This window comes from Lontra canadensis, unplaced genomic scaffold (assembly GCF_010015895.1).
Source record: "Lontra canadensis isolate GAN:19392208 unplaced genomic scaffold, GSC_riverotter_1.0 scaffold106, whole genome shotgun sequence".
Lineage (NCBI taxonomy): Eukaryota > Metazoa > Chordata > Mammalia > Carnivora > Mustelidae > Lontra > Lontra canadensis.
Window position 1 is genome coordinate 1,562,916 of NW_022631100.1, and position 27,657 is coordinate 1,590,572.

Below are 27,657 nucleotides of genomic sequence, written 5' to 3' on the forward strand. Positions count from 1 at the left end.
TAACAAAAATGATTCCCTGTGGTTTTGTTTAAACAGGCCTTTCAAGCTAAAATAATAGCTCATTGAAAGAAATTATTAAAAGCGTAGCAGTATTTTAAGCAATAATGAAAACACCAATAGTAAGTTGATAATAGACCACCTGCCATGTAAATCTCGTAGCAAAATGCTGTTCTGTCCTCCCAAGCAAGAGAGGAAATGCCTGGTTAGGAAGGAAGAGAAAAGGAGTCTCCGTCTGAGAAAGATTTTATTTTGATGATGACTCCCCAAAGTAGATGAGAAATAGTATGTATCCAACTGGAAACAAGGTTGTGCCCATAGATGAGGTGACTGGGAAGCCAGAGTGTCCTCAGGGACCCCAGCTGGCCAGGGCCTCGATGCCTCAGCTGCAGATGACACAGCCCTTCATGTAGCAACCGTACCCTGCCAACGTGCCCTTGGGGACAAAAGGTTGAGGATGGTGTCCGTCTGCTCACACCTCAGGGGCACAAGTCCCTTTGGTGGAACTCCAGCAGAGCCAGCAGGCCAGCCGCGGCAGCAACGATATGTCCAAGATGTCCGTCCCAGAGGTTTCTCTCTGCAGCTGCTGGAGTCGCTGTGTCCCAGCTGCGGCCACACAGCTCTGACTGAGGAGGGCTGAGGATTTCTTGTGGGAAATACAAGTTCATTTTCATAGGGACTGAGGAAAACTTCGGGACACGAGCATTGCTTTTTCTCGTAATACATGGAATTGTGTTATCTCTAGGTCTTCACGAAGCTGAAAAAAATTGTAACCTTACCTGATTTCAACCCAAACAAGGTTGCCCTCGTGTCAGTTGCCTGTTGCTCTATGTGTCATTGGATCATAGCTCTGAATAACTACCATGAAGTACGGAAGGTACGTCCTGTCCCCCCCAAGTGTCGTTCCCCTGAGTATGGTCCCCCCAAGTGTCAGCACCAGCCCAGAAGTCACACGGCCCAGCCCCAGGGAGAGGGTGCATGCCACAAGGTGCATGGGAACTGCCGTGGGAAGAACACCCCTAGTGAAAACCACTTTAATCCAAGATCCTATGCTAACAGGCCTCAATTTTATGTTTTCTGTTTTTATTATTCTATTTTTATCTTATAAATTATCTTATAAATAAATTTATTTTATAAATATTTATATTTCTTATTTTATTTTTTATTATTTTATTTTATTTATGGCAACTATGCTCTTGTCTTATTTGCTGATTTTCATATGTTTCTCCATATTAAACTACTTGCTATCCCTTTAGTACACATAATTCTAGGAAAGCCGATTGGAAGAATTGACACTTACAAATGTCTTTCAAACTAAGCAACATTTTTAACAGCAATCTTGACAATTTTTTAGCACTTGAACGTTGTGACATTCTTTTTTAGGTGGTGGTCCCTAAGCAAATCCGGGTAGCTGAAGCTCAAAATGTCCTCAAAATAGCACGACAAAGGTTGGCCGAGAAACAAAGAGGTTTGCAGCTGGTAAGACATTTGTTTGCTTGTTAAACTTGCAGCAGCTTTGTGAACTAGTCAGAAACACCAAGAAGAGGTCATTCCCTCCATAGAGTTTCATCAGTTTAGGGTAAAATGAGGATAATAGTAAAGGTAGTAAAGAGATTAATTGTGATTAAGCAAATAATACAGGGCTATATGTACAGGTGCCTTTCACATAATAAAACACTAAATAATGCTAAATATTACTGTGTCAGTAATGTATTAATTTACCATTTCGCCAGATTTCTCCCAGGAGAGCTTGGTGACTTCTGTCTACCAAAGACTTAACCCAGTATCAATCTGTGATTTTAAAAACCGTCCTTAACCTGTTTATATCAAATTACTCTGTTGTTTTATAAAGATGTGGTTTTGTCTTAAACTTCTTGGTGTTCAGTTAAAACAGGGTTGTCATTATGGGAGGGAGGACCAAGGTTGCCAGCCCACTCACAGGCATTCTGAGAGGGGGTGACCCAGCAGGGAAAGGCAGCCCTCTGGCACCTTCTGTTCGCCTGTATACGGTCTTTCTCCCAAACCTCCCCGCCCCCACACCATTTCAATGAAATTCTCACTTTCTCAAATCTGGGGATTTCATTTAAAATTTGAATTTTGGTCTTCACTTGAAAATCCAGAAGCTCTGGTAGCCATGGGCTGGCACTCACATGGTTATAAACCTCCAACACACTGCAAATATTTATGTCACCTGCCTACCCCCCACCAGGCATTTCTTGCAAACTTGGCTATATAAAAAGTATTGGATAGTTTGAAGAAAATTAACAAATTTTTACTGAATGTATTTTATGTTGGCATGTCATTTTACTACTACTATTTTGTTGCCATTTATGATGTACGTATACAGTCCCATTTAGAGATGTGTTGCTTATAGCTGACATTTACAGAGCACAGACTCTTCTCCCAGTACCACGTGGAGGCTTTATACGAACTTTCTCGGTCAGTCCTCAAGTCACCTTTCAGAAGGAGATGTTTCCAAGGGAGAAAACTAAAGTCAAAGATTTAGTAAATTTGTCCGATACCTTGAACCTCTAAGTGGCGATCATGCTCTAACCCAGGTCTAACTCGAAAGCACTTACGGGCTCCACAAAATATACTCCCATCCATCAGTGATACGCAAACCATCCAACAGCCGGTGTGGCCCAGACGCCAGCCAGTCATGGAGCAGTGTGGGGTCCTGGAGGCCACCTGGAGTCAGGGGGGAGGGCCAGGATGGGCAGTGGTAGGGCTGGGAGCCCTCTGCAGGGTGTGGCACAGGACCACTTAGCAACCACTGCAGAAATAGTTAGATATTTATACAATTGGCGTGCCTCCGTCAGCCCATTTCTGACCCACATGCAAGTTCATGAATGGAGTAGTCCAGGACAGGAAAAAGGTTACTTCATAATTTAAAGAAAAAAAATTACACATTATACAACTTAGTAAACAGGGAGTTTGAGAAGAAATACAGCTGACCTTTGAACAACACAGCTAGAACAGCAAGGTCCGCTTATACGTGGATGGTTTTCAGTAAACACAGCACAGCACTGTAAATGTATTTTCTCCTCCTTGTGACTTTTATAATGACATTTTCTTGTTTCTACCTTCCTTTATTATGAGAATATCGTATACGTGCCACATACAAAATACGCTTTGTGTTATCAGTAAGGCTTCTACTCAGCAGCAGGCAATTAGTAAATAAGCTATGGGGAGACAGAAGTGGATTTTCAGCTGCATGGGGGTGTTTGGGGGTATCCCTAACCCTTGTGCTGTTTAAGGCTCACCTGAAATTTTTAATTTAATGGAAATATCCATTCGTTGTTTTTCAATAATTATTAGAAATTCTGTGTAAGTAAATTTAAAAACCTGAATGATATGCCTGGTTTTCAGGAAATTCTTAGTCACTAAAAGTCAACCAAAAATAAACTTGAAAGCCTAAATAAGCAAAAATCGGAAATTTAAAAGGTCTGAGTAGAACCACCAGACAGAAGATAAGGAAAGAGGAATGAGCAGCACGACGAACCAGCGAGACCTACAGGCAGGACCAGCACTGCGTCCAACAGCAGAACAGAGTGGGTCTTCCTGGATTCTTAGAGGCAGATGGCCACAAAGTACCTTCTCTGACCACAAGGAGTGAAGCTGGCAACCGAGAACAGAGGAGAACTGGAAAATTCATAGATACGTGAGGATCCAACAATGAGCTCCAGAGCAATCAGTGACCCAAAGAAGAAATCATAAGGTACGTTTGAAAATACTTAGAGACAAATGAAAACAGAGCACAACATATCAAAACTCCTGGCATGCAGCGAAAGCAGTGCCCAGAGGGACATTCAGAGCTGTGGACTGCTACATTAAAAAGAAGGAAGATCTTTGGTGCCTGGGTGGCTCCATCGGTTAAGCCTCTGCCTTTGGCTCAGGTCATGATCCCACGGTGCTGGGATCAAGCCCCAAGTTGGGCTTCTTGCTCAGTAGAGAGTCAGCCTCTCTCTCTCCCTCTGCCTGCTGCTCTGCCTACTTATGCTCTGCCAAATAAATAAATCAAATCTTTAAATTAAAAAAAGAAGGATCTCAAAAATAACTTTATACTTTAAGGAACTCGAAAAAGAACACACTAAACCCAATATATAGCTAATGGAAAGAAATAATAAATATTAGAGCAAAGGTAAACAAAATAATCAAAAAACAAGAGGGAATCAGTGAAACCAAACGTTGGTTCTTTGAGAAGATCATCAACATTAACAAACCATTAACTTAGATTCCTAAAGATTCAACCAAAATTAGTAGAATAAACAAAGCCAGTAAAGTTGCAAAATGCAAAATCAATATACAGAAATCAGTTGTGTTTCATTACGTCAACAACAAACAATCCGAAAAAGAAATTAAGAAAACAATCACATTGACAATTGTGTCAAAAAAAAATAAAATGCCAGGGCGCCTGGGTGGCTCAGTGGGTTAAAGCCTCTGCCTTCGGCTCAGGTCATGATCTCAGGGTCCTGGGATCGAGCCCCGCATCGGGCTCTCTGCTCAGCAGGGAGCCTGCTTCCTCCTCTCTCCCTCTCTGCCTCTCTGCCTACTTGTGATCTCTGTCTGTCAAATAAATAAATAAAATCTTTAAAAAAATAAAAAATAAAAATAAAAATAATAAAATGCCTAAGAATAAATTTAACCAAGAAGTTGAAAGCAACTCCTTGGTACTGTACTCTATATTCTGAAAACTGTAAGACATTGAGGAAAGAAAAGGAAGAAGATCCAAATAAATGGAAAGATAGTCCGTGCTCATGGCTAGGAAGAATTAACATTGTAAAATGTCTGTACTACCCAAAGCCAGCGACAGATTAAATGCAATCCCTAATGAAATTCCAAGGCATTTTTCACAGAGATAGGACAAACAATCCTAGAATTTGTATGGGGCCACAAAATTTGTTATTTTTTCTGTTTTTGGTTTTTTGTTTTTTGGGTTTTTTTGGTGATACACAGTCTAACAGGTGTGAGATATTACCTCTTATTGACTAAGCCACCCAGGCACCCCAATACTGACTATCCCTTCATGTCTGTTGGCCATCTCTATGTCTTCTTTGGAAAAATGTTTAGTTCATCTGCTCATTTTTTTTTTTTTTGAGAGATAGAGAGCACACATGAATGGGGGAGGGGCAGAGGGAAAGGAGAGAGAGAATCCCAAGCAGACTCCTTGGCAAGCACAGAGCCTAATGTGGAGCTCCACCCCACAACCCTAAGATCATGACTGAGTCTAAATCAAGAGTCAGGCACTTACCCGATTGAGCCCCCCAGAGACCCTATCCTCTGCTCATTTTCTGATCAGATGGTTTGGGGTTTTGTTACTGAGTTGTAGAAGTTCTTTATATATTTTGGATATTAGCCTCTTACCCAACTGTTTTGCAAAACTGTTCCCCCATTACGTAGGTTACCCTTTCATTTTCTTTGACGTAGTCTTTCTTTTGATCAAACTTTGATGTAGTCCTAGTTGGTGTCTATTGATTTGTACACTCTTGGTGTTAAATCCAAAAAACTCATCACCAAGACCAATGTCAAGCAGTTTCTTCCTTACATTTTCTACTAGGAGTTTTATGGTGTTTTGATTTATTTTGAGTTAATTTGTGTAAATGGTGTAAAGTAGGAGTCCACTTTCATTGTTCCGCATGTTTTCCCAGCTCCATTTGTCGAAAAGACTATCATTTCCCCATTGGTTGTTCTTGGCTCCCTCATTGAATATTACTTCACCATACATGCCAGGATTTGATCCTGGGTGCTCTCTTCTGTTCCATTACTCTGTGTGTCTATTTTATCCTGTTGCCATACTGTTTTTATTATTGTATAGGAATGCTACTGATTTCTGGATATTGATCTTAACATCTCGCAACTTCACTAACATTGTTGATTAGTTCTAACAGTGTTTGGGGGGTGAGTCTTTGGGATTTTCTATATACAAATGCATCTCATCTGCAAATAGTGACACTTTTCCTTAATTTCTTTCTGATTTGGGTGCTACTTATTTCTTTGTCTTGCCTGATTGGAAGTCCTCTGATCAGGACTTCTAATACTATAACGAGTAAGAACAATGAGAGTGGGCATCCTTATCCTGTTCCTGATCTTAGAGGAAAAACTCTCAGTTCTTTACCATGGAGTATAATGTTAACTATGGGTTTGTATTAACTACCCTTTATTATCTTAAGGTTTGTTCCTTCTATACATGATCTGTTGATGGTTTTTACCATGAAAGGATATTGTATTATGTCAGATGATTTTTCTGCACTTATTGTGGTGCTCATGTGACTTCTATCCTTCTCTTAATATGATGTAATACATTTATTGATTTGCATATGTTGAACCATCCTTGCATCCCAGAGATAAATCCTACATGGTCATGGTGTACAACTCTTTTAATATGTTCTTGAATTCAGTCTGCTGGTATCTTGTTGAGAATTTTTGCATCTTTATTCATCAAGGTTATATTCGTCTATAGTTTTATTTTTCAGGGCAGTTATTTTTCTGTGGTTTGGAATAATTGTGTTTCTTTTTTTTTTCCTTGACTTTCTGTATTGGTCTCTGTGTGTTTGATAAAATGGCCATGTCTCCCTGTCCTGACAGTATGGCCTTGCACAGGAGAGGAAACTCCTCAGTCCAACCTGAGCTTCTGCTTCTCTCCGCCACTGTGGCAGTGCCCAAGCAACCTTGTTTGTTCTTAGGGGCTCCCAGAATTCAGGGTGTGCCAACACCTGTTAATGTCCCAGAGCAGAGCATCTCAGTCAGCCCCTAGAGCAGGCTCCTTGGAAGCCTGTGTAACTAGTTCTCTTTGGGGACAGATTGGGAGGTGGGTGTTTCTGTCCGAGCCCTCAGCACTGAGCACCTAAGAACTGTATCTTTGTTTGCTGTAGTTCTCTGGGACCCACAGACATAGGCTCTGCTGGCTGCCAGAGCCAGGTGCTCCAGGGGTGTATCCTCTGGGCCACCACCACCAAGACTGGGGCACCTACCAGCACCCAGGCTCTGGGGAAATCACAGTCAACCCCCAGATGTGTGCTAAACTAGCAGCCTGACCCTCAGGTCACAGCCTCTTTCAAGTAGGCCTCTTTAAAGAAGGACTGGGGGACAGGCATTTCCCTCTGCTCCCTCTGTGCTGAGTCCTGAGGGCCATGGCCAGTTAGAAAGGATTTGCTCCCGTCAGGTGGGTCTTGTGGACACAAGCCCGCTTGGCTTTCAGTCGCAAAAGTTGAGAGAGACTCTAGATGTCGGCTTCAAAACCTTTGCCCTGAGGCCGAAGCTGGAGTTGGGAGTTCTGTTTGTGTCACTGTGCCAGGGGCAGGGTTATGGTGAAAGGCTCAGCCTTGCCTGTTTGGATGTGGGTACTTCTCACTGGTCCAGCGTGTCAGAGCTGCTCAGCCGGTTTCTCAGTCTCTCTCACGGGGAGTTGCTCTGGGTGTAGCTGTATGTTCGTCCACAGGAGCAGGTGGGTTCAGGTGCCTCCTCTGTCACCATCTTGGACTGGAACTCCCAGTTACATATTCTTTGATGCTTGGTATTCTCAAGTTTGGTATTTACTCAGTTCTCTCAATGTTCATGATTCTTTTGTGTATTTTTTGTATTTTCATTCATTTACCCGACAAATACTCATAATATTGTCGATTTGTTTTTCCTATTAAGTGGTAGGGCAGAAAAACAATAAACTCTAAATTTCAGTCAGATCCTTACTTAGAATAAGGGTACATTCCCTTCCAGCTTGCAACCAGGGCCTTCATGAGAAGTTTCTAATATTTTAACTCCTTGAACTCAAGTGTATTTGAAATGTATATAAATATTAATGTATCCATTAGTATTTAGTATTTAGTAAAATACATTTAGTATTTTAAAAGTGAGTGTAGTAGTTAACTCCACTGGTTTTAAGCTCTCCATTGAGATTTTCTCCTCACTCAGTTATGTACTGTCTCCTCTTTTAAAAATAGGTCTTAGGAGCGCCTGGGTGGCTCAGTGGGTTGGGCCTCTGCCTTCGGCTCAGGTCGTGTCTTGGTGTCCTAGAGTGGAGCCCCAAGGGTGGGCTCTCCACTCCGCAGGGAGCCTGCTTCCCCCACCCCCTCTGCCTGCCTCTCTGCCTGCTTGTGATGTCTCTCTCTCTGTCAAATAATTTTTTTTTAATGTTTTTAAAAAATAGGTCTTTGGTTCACCTGGGCCCTAATATAAAAAATAGTTCTAAAAATTCTAGGGAACTTTAAGGGACATAAATAATGCCAGAACATATGCTATCACATGAACATTCATTAAAAATGTTATTTGGCGGGGGGCGCCTGGGTGGCTCAGTGGGTTAAAGCCTCTGCCTTCGGCTCAGGTCATGATCTCAGGGTCCTGGGATTGAGCCCCGCATCAGGCTCTCTGCTGAGCGGGGAGCCTGCTTCCCCCTCTCTCTCTGCCTGCCTCTCTGCCTACTTGTGATCTCTGTCTGTCAAATAAATAAATAAAATCTTTTAAAAAATTTTTCTAAAAAAAATTGTTATTTGGGGGAACATAGTGCCTGTCATATAAGAGAAATTTCATGGGTTTACATGAAAAGATGTTCAACATCACTCATCACCAGGGAAATGCGAATCAAAATCACAATAACACCTGTCAGAATGGCCAAAATCAAAAACACAAGAAGCAAGTGTTGGCGAGGACACGGAGAAAAGGAAACCATCATGCACTGTCGGTGGGAATACAGACTGGTGAATCCACTGTGGACAGCAGGATGGAGCGTCCTTAAATGCACCCCTGTGTTTATCACGGTGTTATTTACAAGAACTGAGTTATGGAAACGACCCAAGTGTCCACTAACTGATGAATGGATGAAGAAGATGTGGTGTAGACGCACAATGGGATATTACTCAGCCATCAGAAAATGAAATCTTGCCATTTGCAATGACGTGGATGAAACTAGAGCGTATTATGCTAAGTGAAATTAGTCAGAGAAAGACCAATGCCATATGAGCTCACTCATATGTGGAATTTACAAAACAAATAAATAAGGAAAAAGCAAAACAAAACAAAACAAAACAAAAAACGAAAGCCACCTGACTCTTAACCCTAGAGAACACATTAGTGGTCACCAGAGGGGAGGCAGGCGGGGAGAGGCATATGGGATGGGGATTAAGCAGTGCGCTTGTGAAGAGCATTGTATAGATGTAGACATCTATACAATGTATAGAATTGTTGATTCACTATATTGCACACCTGAAACCAATATAACACTATATGTTAGCTGTACTGGAACTAAAAGAAAATAAATCAAATGACAGTACAAAGCGAACAAAGGAAAAAGGAATTTCATGTGTTCAGTTGAATCAGTAAATCCTACACTTGACTATATAGCTCACGAGGTCATGAGTAGTAGTAGCATGAATGTTTTCTCAGAATAATCAAATCAGAAGGAATGAGCAGGCAAACAAAAACAGCATTTTATATCAGAGTGAAAACAACAGACTAATTATTATGGGTGAACTAGCAAGAAGTAAATCTTTAGAGTCATCATGCCAAAAATAGCTAACATGTATATATAATTTTAATTAGGTATTTTCACCAGGATAACATCTTTAGGAGGAAAAATTATAAGTTAGAAACTGCGTTCAATAAGCACAATTTTGTATTTATGATTCCGTGAACATACTGTGTTCAAGTTTCCATGCTAAACATGGTCTTCAAAGATTTTGAGAAGACACGAACATCTTTAAAAAATGTAAATATAAAATATAAATAACAATATAAAGATAATGTAAAGATAATAAGGCTACAACCCAAGAGATAATATCAGGTCATTTATAATCACTTCTCAAACAGTGGTTATAAACAATCCATCAGTATGGATGTGACAGGACTGAGGCTTCCTAATGGCTGGACTGTGATGAGGACTTGAAAGAATGCCTTGGGATTTCAGGCATAAGGGAAGGATGGGAGCCAAACCCCAGAGACAAGAACATTTAAGGAGTGTGGAGAAAATGCAGAAGGAAGCAGTCTGGCTACAGTCTAGCTACAGGGTAATCCTGGAACGGAGAGGACACTGAGGAGGGAGGTTGGGGTCAGATTTTATTGGCTGGTCCAAAACTTTGGGCCTTATCCATGGGCGATCATTTCTATAGAAATTCACCAAATACTTTTGAGCAAAGGTGTCATCAAGATACGTGCTGAGTTCAGAATATCATTTTGTCAGCTGTTCATGACGGTACCTTTCTCCCAGCAGCCCAGGCATAGTTTAAAGCCCCTCCATCCGACCAGCCTCGCTTCAGAATCCCGTTAGTTCCATCGGGCTTGTTGGTGTATCTGCAATGAAAAGGTTCAGTCATTTTCTTGGAGAAGGAAATAGGATATAACATTTTCTGTGTGAAAAAGAAATCAGAAAATGATGAATTTTCATATGCTGGGCTGGTACGAAAGCCTGCTGAGGAAAGTGACCTCGTAAAGACAAGCTGGAGTATGAAGGAATCCTTAATCTGCTGACCACGTTTTTAGTGTTAACATAGCCCATCTCCCCAGGAAGATTTTCCAGGCTGTGGAAATGAAGTGGCCACCACTGTATTTATATAAATACAGTTAAAGTGACACTTAAACTCTTGAGGCCAAATGAGAGTAGTAGTGGGTCCCAATGATGAATGCATTGTCTTTCAGGTTGAAGAACATCTCCTGGTTCTGCAGGGAGCCTACAAAGACATGGTTGTGGAAAAGCAACTCTTAGGCGACAGGAGGAACCTGGCCACCAGGCGCCTGCAGTGTGCGTCTGTTCTCCTCACCGCGCTGGAGGAGGAGAAGGCATGACTCTCGGGGGCTCTGTATCTCCTCCAGTAATTCCTTGGGGCTCCACAAGCCCCAAGATGCTGTTTTCACCCAGGGTTGTATCACGGGCCTCCTGAAACTATAATCCAGTTATCATCCAGTTCTTTTTTATTGAGATCAGGAGACACTCTTGATAAAAATAAAGGCGTTCTGGCCAAGTAGTTCCTAAAACAGGAGACAGACTGCCAAGGATCCGACATGACTCTCTTGCTCCCCAGACCTCAGCTCTCCAGTCTGGAGACGTCCACAGTGAACCTGTCACCGAGCTTTCCCTGTGAAGCACAGGGACAACCCAAGCCAAATGCATAATGCAGGGGTGGCTAACAGGGATGAGACGTCAGAAGGGAGAAGACTAGGATATTCTGTTGTCAATCCTCAGACCTCTTTTGTCTCTTTTTTAAAATTTCCGCTGATCTTTAAACTTCAACTTCGTGGTCTTAAAATGAAGTCAGTGGCTTTTACTTTACAGGAGATTGAAAGGGTCAAATGAGATTTTCAAAGAAAAATGCCTGTTAGACATGGAAGGATTCAATACATATTGGTCATGATTATTATGCAACACCATTAATAAGATAATGAATTGTTGTTTTAAAGATTACCCTGCTCCATGACACAAAGGACTTGACATGGCTATTGGTCCTAACAAATATGACACTGTTGACAAATCCAAGAATAGGACTCACGTTCCCTGTAGAAAACTGTTTGTTTTATATCATCGTTTACTAATTTTAATGCAAACACACCTGAGATCAGTAATAGTAATAGCAATGCTAGATCAAGTTGGAGACCATGAATATCTTAAATGTCTCATAACAATGTATTTTATGTCAAATGGTAAGAACTCATTTTTATTTAACATTTAGACTCGATGGCCAGAAACAATCAATCAAATAGACAAGAAGTTGGAAGGAATTTTGGGCGACATGCTTATTTCAGCAGCGTGCATTGTCTACAGTGGAGTGTTAACAGCAGAATTTCGCCAGTTAATTGTGAACAAATGGAAGAATCTTTGCACTAAAAACAACATTCCTCTGTCTCCTAACTTTTCCTTAATTGAAGTCATGGCACAGAAGCATGAGGTAGTAATGTATTTCTATTATCCAGTTAAGTGACTGCTGTTGGTTTGAATTTGGGGTGTGAGTATTGTGGGGATTTTTTGTTTGCTTGTTTGTTTGTTTGTTTGTGGGAATCCTTTCCCCAAATTGTTTTGATAAAGGAAAACACTGAAATTTGTTCTGTGTCTTTAAAAAAAAATTTTTTTTAAAGATTTTATTTATTTATTTGACAGAGAGATCACAAGTAGGCAGAGAGGCAGAGAGAGAGGAGGAAGCAGGCTCCCTGCTGAGTGGAGAGCCCGATGCGGGGCTTGATCCGGGGCTCAATCCCAGGACCCCGGGATCATGACCTGAGCCGAAGGCAGAGGCTTTAACCCACTGAGCCACCCATGCGGCCCCCACCAAAAAAAAATTTTTTTAATTACAGTTCTCATGCCTCAGCTAGTTACATCTCTTATTTCTCATCCTCTGGGCAAAAGTCACAGAAAATCCTCTTACTCGTTGTAATCCTACTGCCCAGCCCTAATAAATATTTATGTCCCAGAAGCCCCTTTCATTAATAAAACTGGTGAACTCAGGGCATCTCAGTGGCTCAGTCAGTTAAGCATCTGGCTATTGATGGGTCAAGTCATGATCTCAGGGTTGTGGGATCAGGCCTTCGCTCCCTCTCCCACTGCTCCTCCCTGCACTCGCTCACTCTTTCTCTCTAAAAATGAATAAAGAAAATCTTTAAAAAATAAAATAGGTGAAGTTACTGAGCCACAGGTAGTATTCTTAGAAAGAACCAAAAGTATAGATGTCACATTTATCAATAAATAGTTACTGTCTAGCTATCTATGTTGAGGGGATAAAAAAGAAATACACTTTTTTTAATTCATCCCCTAAGAGTAATTTTAGATTGATTCCCCCATGATAACCCAACTTAAACTGACCATCCAGTCTACAAAAAGTCTCAGAAGCAAATACTGCTTCTCATTTTCATAGTGCTCATAACCAACTTGAACCTAAATATATCAATAATTACATTACATGTAAGTGGTCTAAAAGGTCCACTTTAAAGGGTAAGATTCTAAGATTATATAAAAATATAAACCAAAGCACAAAACAGAAACCATAAGTTATTTATTTAGAAAGGACCTATCTAAAACATAAAGGATGGACAGTAAAAAAAAAAGGGGGGGGGGACTTACCACAGATTACCAAAAAAGGGCAAAATAGATTTTAAGATAAGAAAGGATTACTAGAACTAAATAAGTTTTTGTTACAATAAGAATCGGTCTAAGTCTCCAAGAATGTTTTATCAATTCTGAATTTATTTTTACCTAATAATCAGACTTAAAATAATTTATAAAGCACACATTAAAAGGACCACAGGTAAAAATGGACAAATCTACAATCATAGTGAAAGATCTTAACACTTCTTCCTGTAGCTCATAGGAAAAAAAAACACACAAAAATCAGTAAGAATAGAGATTCAAGCAGTATGATCAACAAAAAGACTTCATAGGCATACACGGCAGCCTACACCTTAAACTTACACATTCTAAGCTAGCACATGTAGAACACTGCCAAAACTGACCGTATAACCAACCATAAAAAGATTTCAACAAATGTTGATGGATGGAAATCAGCATGTTTTCTGTCCAAAAGACAAGCCAGAAGTGAGTAATTAAAAGTTTCTTTGAAAATCCCCATATTTCTGGAAATTAGGACATCTACTCCCAAACTAACCACAGGTCAGAGAAGAAATCAGAATTGAAACAATGAAGCATCAATCAAAGTTTGTCCTTGGAGACTAGAAACATGACAAAGAGATATCCACCAGCTCCACTTGTATCTAACACCCTGGCAGAGATCCTAGACAGTGCAGTAAGGCAAGAAAAGTAAATAATACTAAGATTGGAAAAGAAGAAAAAAAAAAAAAAAAACAGAAATTCCTCCAGATAAGTACCTAGAAAATCCAAGAGGCTTTGTGGGTACATCATGAGAATTCATAAAGGTGTAGTGAAGTTTCTCAGAGTTTCTGGAATTAAAGTCAATACACAGAAGCTGACTGCATTTCTGTACACCAGCAACAAACAGGGTGTACAGTATTTGTAGACACCGTTTATCACAGCATCAAAACAAATCCACCCAGAAGTTGTGTAAAACCTACAGGAACAAAACTATGAAATACTATTAAGATGAATTTTAAGAAACCTAAATAAGTGAAGAGTTATGCCATGTTTATGATCTGAAAGACTCAGTATCCTGAAGCTGCCAGTTCTTCCCAAATGGGTCTGTATTCCCAGTGTAATCCCAGTCAGCATTCCAGCAGGTAGGAGTGCAGGTATGTGTATGTGTCTTGCCTGACAAACTGAGTCTGAAAGTTATAAGAGAAGGTGGAGAGCCAGTGTGTCTAAGATGTTGAAGAAGAACAAGCTGGAAGGACTTGCTATATCAAATATCAACATTTAGGACATTTAGTTAGGACAGTGGAATTATTTATCCAGGCTGTCCCAGCACAGGACAAACACCACCACCAATGGAGCAGAACAGAGAGCCCAGGAACAGACCCACACGTATGTGGACATCTGATCTATAACAAAGCTGATACTACAGTTCAATAAATAGTGTTAGGTGATTGGATATCCAGAAGCAAAAAAAAAAAAAAAGAAAGAAAGAAATTTGATCCTTACCCCACATCATATATAAAACTTCAATTGCAGTTGAACCGTGGACCGAACTATGGAAGGAGAATATGTTTATGACCCTAAACATTGATTTTTTTTTAAGCAGAACTAACCATAAAGGAAAACATTAATTGAAGTACATTAAAATTTTGGCTTTCTGTTCATCAAAAGAAACAGCTCAGACAATATAAAGAGAAGTCAACGAATAGAAGAGAATATTTGCAATAAAAAGAACTACTACCAGTCAGTAAGCACAAGACATACAAGCCAGTAAAGTAAATAATGGGCAAGAACCTTGAACAGGTGGCTCACAAAATCACCAATAAACATTTGAAAGGTGCTTAACCTCATTACTCATGAGAGAATGAAAGTTAAATCTAAAATGAGATATCACAACACATCAGCCAAAAGGACTAATATTTGAAAGACCAATAATATTAAGAGTTCACATGGATATGGAGTAACAGAAATGCTTGTGCCCTCTCTCTCTCTGTCTTTCTCTAACAAATAAATAAATAAAATCCTTTTTAAAAATACTAAAATCATCTTAGAAAACTGATTTTAGCTATGAGTATTAAAAATACATATCCCTAGAGCACCTGGGTGGCTCAGTCAGTTAAGCATGCGACTCTTGATCTCAGCTCGGGTCTTGATCTCAGGGTCATGAGTTCAAGCCCCACATTGGGGTCCATGCTGGGCATGGAGCCTACTTAAAAAAAAAAAAAAAACAAAAAACATACCCCATGACCCAATATTCGTAGGTGCTTACCCATAAGAAATGAATATATAAGTTGATCAAAAGAATGTAACAGAATGTTCATTGTAGCATTATTCATAATAGCCCAAAACTTGAAAATGCTCACCATTGAGATATGTTCACCAACTTGAGATATGTTCATCGTATCCATTCGCCAGTAGAATGGATAAATAAATCTAAGTGTGTTCATAAATACAGCAGTGAGATTACATAAATACAGTTATAAAACCTTTTATCTGAAGTTCCAAAATCAGCAAAATGAAATCAGAACACTTAGGAACACATACTTCGGTAAAACACTGAAGAAAAACAAGGCAGTCAGGAGAATGATTGGTTTTTAAAACATAAACTCTTGGGTCAGAAGTTTGATTCTGTCCCCGCGTGGACCTTGGCTCTCCTGCACCTGTAATCAGATGCTATCGGAGCTACTCCGGGGTTTCAGGGTTCTTCATCCCCTCTCCGGTTTCCTCTTGTGTGGACTTCAAGAGCGGGCAGCTCTTCACAGGCCCAGACAAAAAACTTCTTCCCTTTCCTTTAAAAAACGACAAGTATCCTTGGCTTCTCTCTGGGATGCCCTGCCGCCTTTCACTGGACTGTCCCCAAGTCCTGTCCCTTCTCTGACCTTCGTGAGCCTTCCTGGCTTCTTCTTCCCAACCTGCGGGTACTGCCGCCAAGTCAGGGCTGCAGGCAGAGACTCTGTAAGGATGAGAGTTTATCAGTGTTGGAGTCATCGTCTGAGTCACACCCTGGGTCAGCCTCTTCCTCTGACAGTATGACCATGGGCAGACCCCAATTCCTCCTCCCGAGAAATGAGGGTTGTTATCAGAATCTAACCAGATAATGTACGTGTGTGCTTGGCAGGTGGTGGGTATGCAACAGGGTAGCTGTAAGTACCTCGGTGTCACTCTGTGTTCTTACAAGTTTCATACGTGACTCAAGTCCAAGAGCCTTGGGAACAGGATCCCTCTCTTACAGTTATCTGTCTCCCGTAGCAACTTTGTTGGGATGGGCATTTGTCCTTTCTGATGAACAGAAAAGTGTCATTTAGTGAATACTCCTCTAACCCAAAATATCATATCCCAATGTTTTAAATTGTTCATCTCCTTAACCCTTTTAAGGAGTATTGGATTTTTCTAAAGGCAGTGATACTGAAGAGGGGAACAAGCGTGTGAGACCGAGAAGTAACAATGCTGTCGTTCCAGATCGGCCTGTGGCACTCTCAGGGGCTCCCCCTTGGTCAGTACTCAACTGAGAACGCCGTCCTGATCAAGAACAGCCTGCAGTGGCCCCTGCTCATTGACCCGCACAAGCAAGCCCACGACTGGATCCGGCGGATGGAAGGGCCCAGGCTGCAGGAGCTCTCCATCCAGGACAGCGGTTACATCCAAGAGATCGAAAATGCCATGAAAACAGGAGGGAGCGTCCTCCTGCAGGTACTGGGGCACTGGGCTCACTCCCTAAGTCCACACAGCGGACATACATGCCCCGTGCCCTGAGAAACTAGAGCTCGGAGTTACAGGTAACAAATAACCACGGGCGCCTGGGGTTAGCATCTGACTCCCGGTTTCAGCTCAGGTCATGATCTCGGGGTCATGGGATCAAGCCCCGTGTTGGGCTCTGCGCTCAGTGGGAATCTGCTTGGAGGGTCAGTCTCTCCCTCTCCCTCTGCCCCACCCTGCCCTGTGCACATGCTCTTGCTCGCTCTCGAAATACATAAACATTTTTTAAAAAATAATAAATAAAGTGACTTTTCAGTGTACTCACACATCAGGGTTTCTTTGTTGTCCAAATACTAACAGGATTTACTTTTTATTTTTCTTAGAGAAAAGAAAGAGTGGTGGGGAGGGGCAGCTAAGGTAGAGAGAGAGAGAATCTCAAACAGACTTCCCACTGAGCACAGCCCTACACAGGGCTCGATCCCACGACCCTGAGATCGTGATATGAACCTAAACCAAGGGTCAGACACTCAACCAACTGAGCCACCCAGGCTCCCCAGATACCCATTTTTAAATGCTCTGTCTTTTCAACTGATTTATTTGTTATAAGACGAACTTTTTATGTCTGTCTGTTGAGTTTTTCAGAATCTCCCTGAGATGTTAGCTCCAAGTTTGAAGGCAATTTTGAAGAAGGATATCCATCAGAAAAAAAGAGGACAGTATTTCATAAGGGTTGATGACTCTGAGATTGAATACAATTCCAAATTTAGGTAAAGTCTCTCACAGTGAAATTGAGTCAGATGTTTGTATTTTTTAAGACAAATATTACTGAAGGCCTGTATTTGAGTGCTGGTAAGCTTCTCCTGGAGGAAAAAGTGAGATGGCATTTGAATGTTCTGTTCATTTGTATTTCCGGTTGTACTCATCAGTATAGGGAATGGAGAACTGACTTTTCTTTCTTTCTTTCTTTCTTTCTTTTTTAAGATTTTATTTATCTATTTGACAGACAGAGATCACAATTAGGCAGAGAGACAGGCAGAGGAGGCGGGGTAAGCAGGTTCCTTGCCAAGCAGAGAGCCCAATGAGGGGCTCAATCCCAGGACCCTGAGGTCATGACCTGAGCCTAAGGCACAGGCTTAAGCCACTGAGCCACCCAGGCGCCCCAAGAACTGACTTTTCTTTATCAAGTTTTCCAAACCAGTGTTTTTCATGCTATTCCTGATAAGACCCATGGGTCCAGAGGGAGTCCCCAGAAGGTGTGCAAAGCCTGGCCCCACTTGTTCCACAAGAACTCCAGGCGATCTGTTTGCCTAACATTTTATTTCAGCAGGAAAAGCTGCTGTTCCTTTAAAAAAACAAAATCCATATTGGATATCCGGAGCAGAAAGAGATTCTGCCTGGGCAGATAAAAACGCTGTATCCATGTTCCCAGCAGTAAGGGACCTTCCAGAATACACCCCCCACCCCCAACCCTCCCACCCGCCAACGTCACAAAGCTCTTTTAGAGAGTCGGAGCTAATTATCACAAAAATATAATTCCTGAGGGAATAAGACATTTGTGTGGCCAGGCGTGTTCACGCTGCCCTTGACTTCCCAATGGGCAACCCACTGTGCAAGCAAGGCATCAGCTAGGGGAGCTGGAAGGTAGGTTTACTGGTCTCCAGCCCGAGCACTCCCCAGCCTTACAGGGGCCCTAACACGCACAGTGCTCGAGTGGTCAGTGGGTCCTCACCCCGGGCCAGGCTCCGCAGCCTTGCCCCTCACCAGCCTCCCTCCTTCTTGCAAAGTATGTTCCTCAGAACAACGTTCTAGGGTGTCGTTCGGAAAAGGGACCCCACACTTCTTAAAAGCACTAGGTTAAACAAACAGGATTCTTCCTTCAAGGACCCAAAACCTCTTTATGTGGCAAAGCCCCACCCCCCACCCCCCACCCCCGGGCTCAGCATTCCTCAGGACACCCTCTCAAGGAACGTTACTGCTTGAGCAACAGCTCTAGGAAAAGCTAATGAAGTAACATTTTGCCAAACAGCCCACCTGGTACACGTGTTTGGTTGTGTGGTTGAGGAGGCGGGGGGTGGGGGGTACTCCTGTGGAGGGCAGACTGGACACGGGTACCCTCTCGGTCACTGTGTGGCCATGGGATGCGAGAGTTTTATTGAACCTCTCTGAGCCTCAGTTCCACCCTATAAAATGGGCTGAGGAACTGTCCCTGCTGGGTTGAGTTGCTGGGGAGACTGAGCAAGACCCAGAATCACTCTTGACCCATCCCCCCCTCACCGTACCAGCCCACTCCAGACTCAACATGCAAACCGGTCTCCAGGCTTCCTTCTCCCCCAAAACCTTCCACCCCAGGTTATTCTCCAGGAGGCAGCAGGAATGATCCCTTTAGAGAAGGCCAGCCTCCCTCTACTCACACCCGCCCCAGGGCTCTCAATCACTCTCACTCACTCGTGGCAAACACTGCAGCGCTGACGACCCTTAAGGGCGGGTCAGAGCCCCTGCCAGCTGGCGCTCTACCTTCCTCTGTCCGGATGCTTCCACCAAACATAGCAGGGACTCATCTACGCTTGTGTTTCGTGAAGCTGCAAATTGCAACTGTATTTACACGGTATAAAGTGAGAGCCTCTCCTGTGTACCAGGCTGAACCATACTAAAGATTAACCTGGTTTACTTCCAAGAACTATTGTTTCCGTTATGTAATAAATTAGTTTCATTTTTTCCCTTTGCAGCATCTTTGACCAACCAGTGCCTTTCTCATCCTCTAGGTTATACATATCTACAGAAATCGACAACCCCCACTTTCCTCCGCCGGTGTATAACTTTGTTACCATGATCAACTTCACATTAACATTCCAAAGTTTGCAGGATCAGCTCCTATCTACCATACTAAATCAGGAAGTTCCTTACTTAGAAAATCAGCGTTTGCAGTTACTGGCGAGTATTTCCCTTGATGCTATGACCCTTGAAGAACTAGAGGAAAGAACGTTGAATGTACTGCAGAACGCACAAGGTCAGTACAGGTCTTTAGTGACGTTAGGAAACCTTTGCGTACCTCTGGGAAGGACAGAACAAAGGCTCTAGAAACCACATTCTGAATTGGTACCAAAAATATCAGATTTGCTTTTCCACCAAATAACTGATTAATGTGGGTGAAACACCCCATTTCTAAAAGTAAAACATTGTGGATGTTGATATTCCTATGTTCCTACCTGGGCTTGAGCTTATAACCTACACAACATTGGCCATGAGATCATCACGTAAGATGAGAAGAATCTCACGGAGACCACTCTGTCCTATATCTGACATCCATTATGTATCAAGTTAGAACGTAGAGACCAAAGATGAGGTTTTCCCCAAGTATTAATAATTAAAATACCCCAGGACAGAATCCAGTGACTTACTCAGATGTGTCCCATTAAAATATGGTGTTTATTAAAATAGCAATAGGAATTATTTTTCTCCTCAACACAAGAAACATCTAAGAAACCATAGTTTTTAAATTTTAACAATATAACTTCTAAACAACTAACTCCAGAGCATGATAAGTTCTGGGGTATACTGACCTATCTGGATATCTAGTTTCCACATACAGGGTGAGGATCCCCCAATGCTAACAAGCAGTGCTCAGACACGAGGTGTGTCCTACAACTCAACCCCATCCTGACATGACCTACCCAGAGAGGCGTCCGATTCGCCCTCCCCTTAAGGTTTCAGTGCGACAAGACAGCCCTGTCCCCACAGATGGGTTTCAGAGAGAAGTTCCAACAAAGCCTGTCCTGAGGTTTGATTACGTCGCTAACAGACTAGAACTCAAGACACCTGTTTGCTCACCAGATTACTGGTCTCCTCTGAAAGGATGAACCCGGAACAGCCAGGTGAAAGCGATGCATGGGGCCAGGTGGCGGAGATGGGGGGGGCTTCCAGGCTAACCCTCTGGTGGGAGTCACTGTCTTAGAAGGAGACTAGCGTCGCTACATTAACATAACAGAAGACGCTTTCTCACACACACACACACACCCTATTCAGAGCTCTAGGTCAGAGATGGGGAGGAAGACCTCACAGTAGCACAGCTCTCAACTCTCAACTTGTCTGTGATCAGATACTTTCTATCTAGCGGTAGACTGCCATTCTCACTTATCTTAACTGGTGACCTGGATCGGGGGAGGCTTGAAAGTCTCTCAGATGGTTTCGTTCCCTCTTAAGGATCTGACTGTATGCCTTCCTATTGTAATTACACCTAATACTCTATTCCTGTGTAACACACGGCTGAGCCATGCTTCCATTCATGACAAGACGAGGACAAGGCTGCGTGGACCAGGTTGTCACAGCTGTTTCTCTGGGAAGGTTGGAATGAATGATCACCCCTTAGGGAGCAAACCCAGGGCACACAGGGATGTGGGTCTCACAAGACTGGAGAGTATAGCCTCTCCTGTTCCAGGAACCACTGTATGACAAATGTCATGTTTTGTTGTGACTTTTGCCTAAATTGAACAGAAGATAGATTTAATAAGACAAAGGAGAGTTGTTTGTGATAAGACCCATCAGCACTGGAAGCTCTCATACGCCTTTGGTGCCGATGCCCTACCAGCGGTGTCTCATGGGAGAGTCACATTTTTTTTAAAGACTAACCTTTTACTAGTGGTAGTTATAATACAAATGGTTCTTGGAAAAAACTAAATAGATTCCTGGAGCGCTTTCTGTAACGCCTGCTCACCAAATGAACTGGCTCTTCAAGTATCAAGCCTGAGCGAGTTTTCAGTCCCTGCCAGGAGCATCTGATGAAACGGTATTCCACTAGCCCATCGTCAGACTGGAAGCCGAGACCTGGATCAGTGTCTCCACCCATGTTAGATGGCAGGATCTCCGAGAGCCCAGAGCTTAGAGTCCACATCAGCATTGATAGGAATGATTTAAATAAACTAGGTCCAGGGAGAAAAGGCAGTGGTCAGGGGTGCCGGAAGGTTTGCTCACTTTCCCTAATGACTGTAGGAATAAGTTACTCAGCTGAGCCTCTCTTTTCTAAATCTAAACAATCCCACCTTTGAAGGCTTTATTTAATAACATGTCTTTGGAGGGCTGTTTATTTTTATGAATAGTGAAAACACTGGCGTGGCTATAATAAGAGAGAGAGTCCATACAGATAAGAAGAAAAAATGGGAAAATGATCATCTCCTTCTATTACATTTGGAGATTCAATGGGGAAAGATAAATGTTAACTGAGATCAAAATGATAGATGTTTTCTATTATCCCCTGGTGTTGCTCTACATGAACAGTTTCCTCCTCACCCCCCCTACCTCCCTCTTGAAAGTATCTCTTCCAAACTGTGAACCCAAACTCAGGGGAAAGAAATTAAAGAGTAATATAAATTTTGAATTACTTAAAACACTGTAATTTATTACAGTTTCAGGACAAGAAAGGTCCTGGCCTTACAAGTGTCTTAGGCATCAGAATGAGAGGAACATTTGCCATTTCTCCACTTAATGACTTCTGCCCTTTTCAGAATGTCCTCCTAAGCCAACTCCCTTCCTAGGCCTTCCATGCTCTCCCAAGTCGTAATGAAAATTGTGTTTTAAAGATAGGGTTTGAGTTTTGCAAAGAGGAGGTATTGAAAGCAAAGGTTAGTCAGGTGTAAAGTAAAACAATTTTAATTTGTCTATGGCTGAGATCAATTAGCACAGAATATTTATTAAATTTTCTTGAATAAGGAGTACCTTCCTCTGAGCCAAGAATTAGAACTGGTAGACAGGTTTCTTGGAAAGTGTGATACTTAAAACATCTCTTCACAACAAACCCTTTTGGGAAAAGATGGGGAAGTGCCTTCCACAAGGGAAGGAAAACAGTGTGCTATGTGTTATTTTGATTATGTTACGTGTGTCTAGATTGTTGATTCCAATTCCAATCCTAAGAAGATATGGATTCTGTAACTGGTTTAGAATTCTGGGGTGGAAACATTCTGGAACCATGATACTTCATAAATTCTCCTCAAAGGATTATAGCCTGGGAAAGAGTTGTTATTCTGGAAATCTGGCCTGTTATATGGTGAAGCTGAGCTTTTAAGAGTACTAGGGAAGAATAAAATCTAATAATTCTAAAAGAAAAAGACTCCTCGATTTGGTGCATGTTTTTTTCTCCCCTTTCCCAAGTTCTAGTAACATAGGTCATCCTTACCCTCTTTGTAATTATATCTTCGGTGAGGCTGCCTGCTCCCCGTGGGAGTGGTGGGGTGGGGTGGGGACTCAGAAGTAGCCCACAACGAGGTCCTAACGTTACTAAAAAGCATCACTAAAATCAATCAGAATATGGTATCCAGGTCAGAGTATGTGATAATTCCATCACTCCTTACAGTGATCATATGAAGCTGTGTTTAGTTCTTGATACGGATATAATTTTTAAAGGTTTTTGGTGAGGTTTGGTGGGGTCCAGAGCCCACGGCCAGGAAAGAATTCTTGAGACGTCTCTGGTGCAAAATGGTGGTTTTATTAAAGCAAAGGAACAGGATCCGCAGGCAGAAAGAGCTGCTGTCCTGGGATTGTGAGGAGCAACTGGTTCTGTACCTTGGCGGTTGTGGAAAGTAGAGCTAAGGAGAGTCCAGAAAGGATTTTCATATGCTGAAGAAGACCCTCAGGACACTGGAGGCCTTGCCATTGTCAAAACAATGTTGTTTTTTCCTCCAGCAAGGCATCAAGGTGAAGACAGAACTTTCTGGAGGAAGCTTACATGCAGCCTGCCTCAAATCTTCTGCGGTGGGCTGCAGGTTATAAGGACAATTAATGGTATCTGTGTTTCTTTTTGCCTTTGTCACACTTTAAAGAGGGCTCTTTTCAAACTAACGTGCTCAGGGTAAGCATCAAGGATAGTTAGGAGTCTATAAATCATATCATTAACCAAAGCAGTTGAGGAAAATGGGAATGTTCATAAAATAGTAGTTTATAATGGAAATAGGAGAACCGTCTTAAATATTTGAGGAGAGAATTACTTTGTTTCTGAAGCAGCACTTTTTTTTCAAAAGGTAAGTTTCAACCTGTTCGTGGAGTGAGAAATCAGTTTCATTGGTCATTACCAACTTTATTGTTTAGTAAAATAGAAAACCATAGAAAATATCAGAGTTCACATGCTATTTTCTAGAAATTTTGTCTCCTTGTCTGTGTGGATGGTGGGCCATTCCTTATGACGGGTTGGCTACTTATCATGTGCTTATAAAGAAAATAGCATCCACCCCATTAAAGTAATATAAAGAAGAGATTGGGGGGGCATGTGTGCTCTGAACCCAATTATTCAGAAATACGACCGGTCTTCATTTAGCGACCCATTGCCCGCATGAAACCACCAAAGAAGCAGAAGTCAAAAACTTACAGAAAGATTTCAGAATGAAGGAATTGCATTTAACTTCCTGTGGCTTTTATTTAAATTCATTTTTTTGTTGTTTGTCTTTAGAATGTGTGTTAGATGATGAGGAAACGGTAGACATCTTAAGAAACGTCAAAATGAATTCAAATGAAATTTCAAAGCGCATCAGAGCAACAGAAAAAGCAGAAAGTAAGATCCAAGAGACGCGCAAGCACTATCTCCCCCTGGCCACCCGGGGCGCCCTGCTCTACTTCCTCGTGGCCGGCCTTGCCGGGGTCAGCTGCGCGTACCAGTTCTCCCTGGACTGGTTTCGCCAGGCGTTCCTTCTAGCAGTCGTCTCCGGAAGCAAAGAACAGGAAGAGCCTGACCCCAGACCCCAGAAGACCCTTGATACTACAGACCTCTCAGAAGAACCCAAGTTAGAAAGGGAGGAAAATATCTCCCAGAAACATCTTAAAAATTCAATCGATGTGTTGACCAGAAGTATTTTTAAGGTGAGACATCCTTGCACGTGTATTTTGCACACGGATTCAATAGAGCCGGGCTGGTCTAACGCTCCATTTTCCCTCTAGGTGGTCACTCCAGCTCTGTTTAACCAACATAAACTCTGCTTCTCCTTCTGGCTCTGCATCACAATCATGCAAAATGATGCTAATGGAGGTGATGAAGCCAGATCCCTACCAGAGGAGGAATGGGACCTCTTCCTACATTCTGCCCTATTGATAAATAGTAAAGGTGTGATACCCCAGGCCAAACTTAATAGTAAGTAAAAGGTACTGCTCTGGGTTCCAGAAAAAGCCATGAAAAATGTTTCCCTGAAAAACATGGAGAGATTTTTAAGGTGTTCCAAGTTGGTGCTTCTGTTTGGGTTGAACTAAAAGCAGCTTGAGGTCAGGTGTGACGTTTAAGTCACTGCTGTGTCCTTACACGTTGAGCACATGATTGGGACTCAGTAATGGCTGGATGAATGAGTAAATGGCATTTGCTGAGGTTATTGTAATCCTAGTCTATACAGAACGCCCAATGCTAGACTTCAGGGACACGTGCACGTGTGCGGAAGCACACACGGGCGCACACACGTTGATTAAATACCAGCTGGAGTGAAACTTTGCCCCGATTCACTGTAGTCACCCGCAGTGTCTTAGGAAAATTCCCAGAAAGTTTGAACCACAAAACCACACTTGTGCAAAATGATGAGGCAGAAAGAACTACATGTTGGATCTGTTCAAATCCTCCTGCGTCGTACATTTTTAAGTGTATTTATTTTTTTTAATTGTAAAATACACATAACGTAGAATGTACCTTTTTCACCATTTTTAAGCATCCAGTTCAGTGGTATGAAGTACATTCACATTATTATTCTGTGTCGTAATTTTAAGTCACAAAAATATATAAAACTAAAGGTAGTCTGACATTCTCACTGAGGAGGAAAGATGGTGGCTTGGAGTAGCAGCCTTTGCCCCGTGTTCTGAGACTATTAGCAAACAGTAAAGTCAGAATGGAAATCTCAAAGAATTGCTCTGGAAAGATACCAGACATTGGGATAGTTTTGTTGTTTGTTTTTATTTCCACCAAATCCTGGTATACAGTAGATGTTTGGTAAATGATTGTTGAGTCAGTAAATGCTCTTGGGAGTTTACTAAGATTCTTTGGCTTGCCAAAAACAGAACAATGACTCACTGTCTTAAACCAAAATAAAAATAAAAACGTTTTGACAGATTCTGGGGTAACTCAGAAAACAGCAAGGGAAATGAATGAGCACCAACGTGAGACAAACCAACGACTACTGTTAACCCAACATCTGGCAGCTCTCAGGCCCTGGGCCTACCCGTCAGACTCCGGGTTTCCAGGAGGGTGGGCCTAAGCGCTGTCAGGACTCTACTCCTGAACCACCCACCTGCGACCAGGGGATGAGGTCACGCAGCACAAAAGCCAGCTCACAATGCATCCACTGCACTTAGAAGCTTAAAAAACATCCCCAGTATGTTTTAAGAAACGAAAACAACAACAAAAATGTAATAGCTTCCATTTTTTTTTATTACACAAGCAGTTTGTGTTTATTAAACCATTCCAACCTACAGATAAGAAAAAAGTAAATAAATCTCCTGTAATTCCACAATCCAGAATTAATCACTAGTAATATTTGTGTGTGTTTTCCCTCCATACATATATACTTGACATACATGCATGGAGGACTATTCTTGTATATTCTTTTGGGTGACTTTGCTATACAGACTTCCTTTTTTCCAAATTAATAACATATCAAAAGTAGCTGCCTATGTCAATAAATATACTTAAGACTTTGTAATGTCTGTACAACATTCCAATTTTTGAATGGACCACCAAAACTTAGTAACCACTCTGTCAAGTTAGAGACTTGGATTTCCAGTTTTTTCTTATGCTAAACAGGAAGCACAATGATTGACATATAAAGTAGCTTTTTTGACAATGAAACTAGAAATCAGTATCACATGAGAAATCCAAAAATATGTGGATATTAAACAACATACTCTTAAAGAACCAGTGGGTCAAAGAAATTACAAGGGAGATATCTTGAGACAAATAAAAATTAAAATGCAATGTAATAATTATAGAACAAAAACAGTACCAAGAGAGAAGTTCATAAGTTTAAATGCATACATTAAAGAAGCAGGTCTCAAATAAACAACCTAACCCGACACCTCAAAGACCTAGTGGGAAAAAAAAAAAAAAAAAAAAAAAAGAAAGAACCAACTAACCACAAAGCTAGCAGAAGGAAGGAAACAAAGAGTGGAGCACAAATAAATAAAATAGAACATTTAAAGAAATTTAGAAATCAGTAAAACTAATAGCTGGCTTTCTGAAAATATTAATAAACTTGACAAGCTCTTAGCTAGATTAACAAGAAAATAAAAGAAGACTCAAATCAGAGGGGAAAGAGAGAACATTAAAACTGATGCCACAGAAATCAAAAGGATCATAAGAGACACTATGAACCACTATATGCCAACAAATTGGACAAGTTAGAAGAAATGGGAATGTATAATCTGCCAAGACTGAATCATGGAGAAATAGAAAACTTGAACAGCATTATAACTAATGAGATTGATTAAGTAAGCAAAAATCTCCCAAAAGAGAAAAGGCCTGGGCTAGATTGCTGCACTGGAAAATTCTACCAAACATTTTAAAAAGAATAAACACAACTTTTCCTGAAACTCTACCAAAAAAAAAAGAAAAAAGAGAGAAAGAGAGAGAAGGGAACACTTCTAGGCTTGTTTAGGACTTCCCTGATACCAAAGCCAAAGATTTTATAAGAAAAGAATACTACAGGCTGAAATTTCTGATGACTATGGATGTCAAAATTCTCCACAAAATACAGCAAATCAAATTCAATAGCACAATAAAAGCATTATATACCATGACCAAGAGCAATTTATTCCTGGAATGCAAGGTTGACTCAGTATAAGAGAATCAATGTAATAAGCACATTAACAATGAGGACAAAATCATATGACCATCTTAACTGATGCAGAAAAAGCATTTGATAAGATTCAACTCTTCAATAATTAATAACACTCAACAAACTGGACATAGAATGAAACTACCTCTACACAATAAAAGTCAT

At 41.5% G+C, this 27,657-nt stretch overlaps 1 protein-coding gene across 1 annotated transcript in view; it reads left to right on the plus strand.

The window, feature by feature from the left end:
• The window catches only part of DNAH14 (dynein axonemal heavy chain 14), a 307,787-nt gene that overhangs the window by 230,896 nt on the left and 49,234 nt on the right, over positions 1–27,657 (plus strand). Inside the window, exons 62-70 of the mRNA XM_032838780.1 lie at positions 743–874; positions 1,381–1,476; positions 10,621–10,761; positions 11,649–11,864; positions 16,472–16,702; positions 17,351–17,475; positions 19,471–19,715; positions 24,141–24,547; positions 24,626–24,815. Of these exons, the coding sequence (XP_032694671.1) occupies positions 743–874; positions 1,381–1,476; positions 10,621–10,761; positions 11,649–11,864; positions 16,472–16,702; positions 17,351–17,475; positions 19,471–19,715; positions 24,141–24,547; positions 24,626–24,815 (1,783 nt within the window). The remainder of the gene's footprint in view (positions 1–742; positions 875–1,380; positions 1,477–10,620; positions 10,762–11,648; positions 11,865–16,471; positions 16,703–17,350; positions 17,476–19,470; positions 19,716–24,140; positions 24,548–24,625; positions 24,816–27,657) is intronic.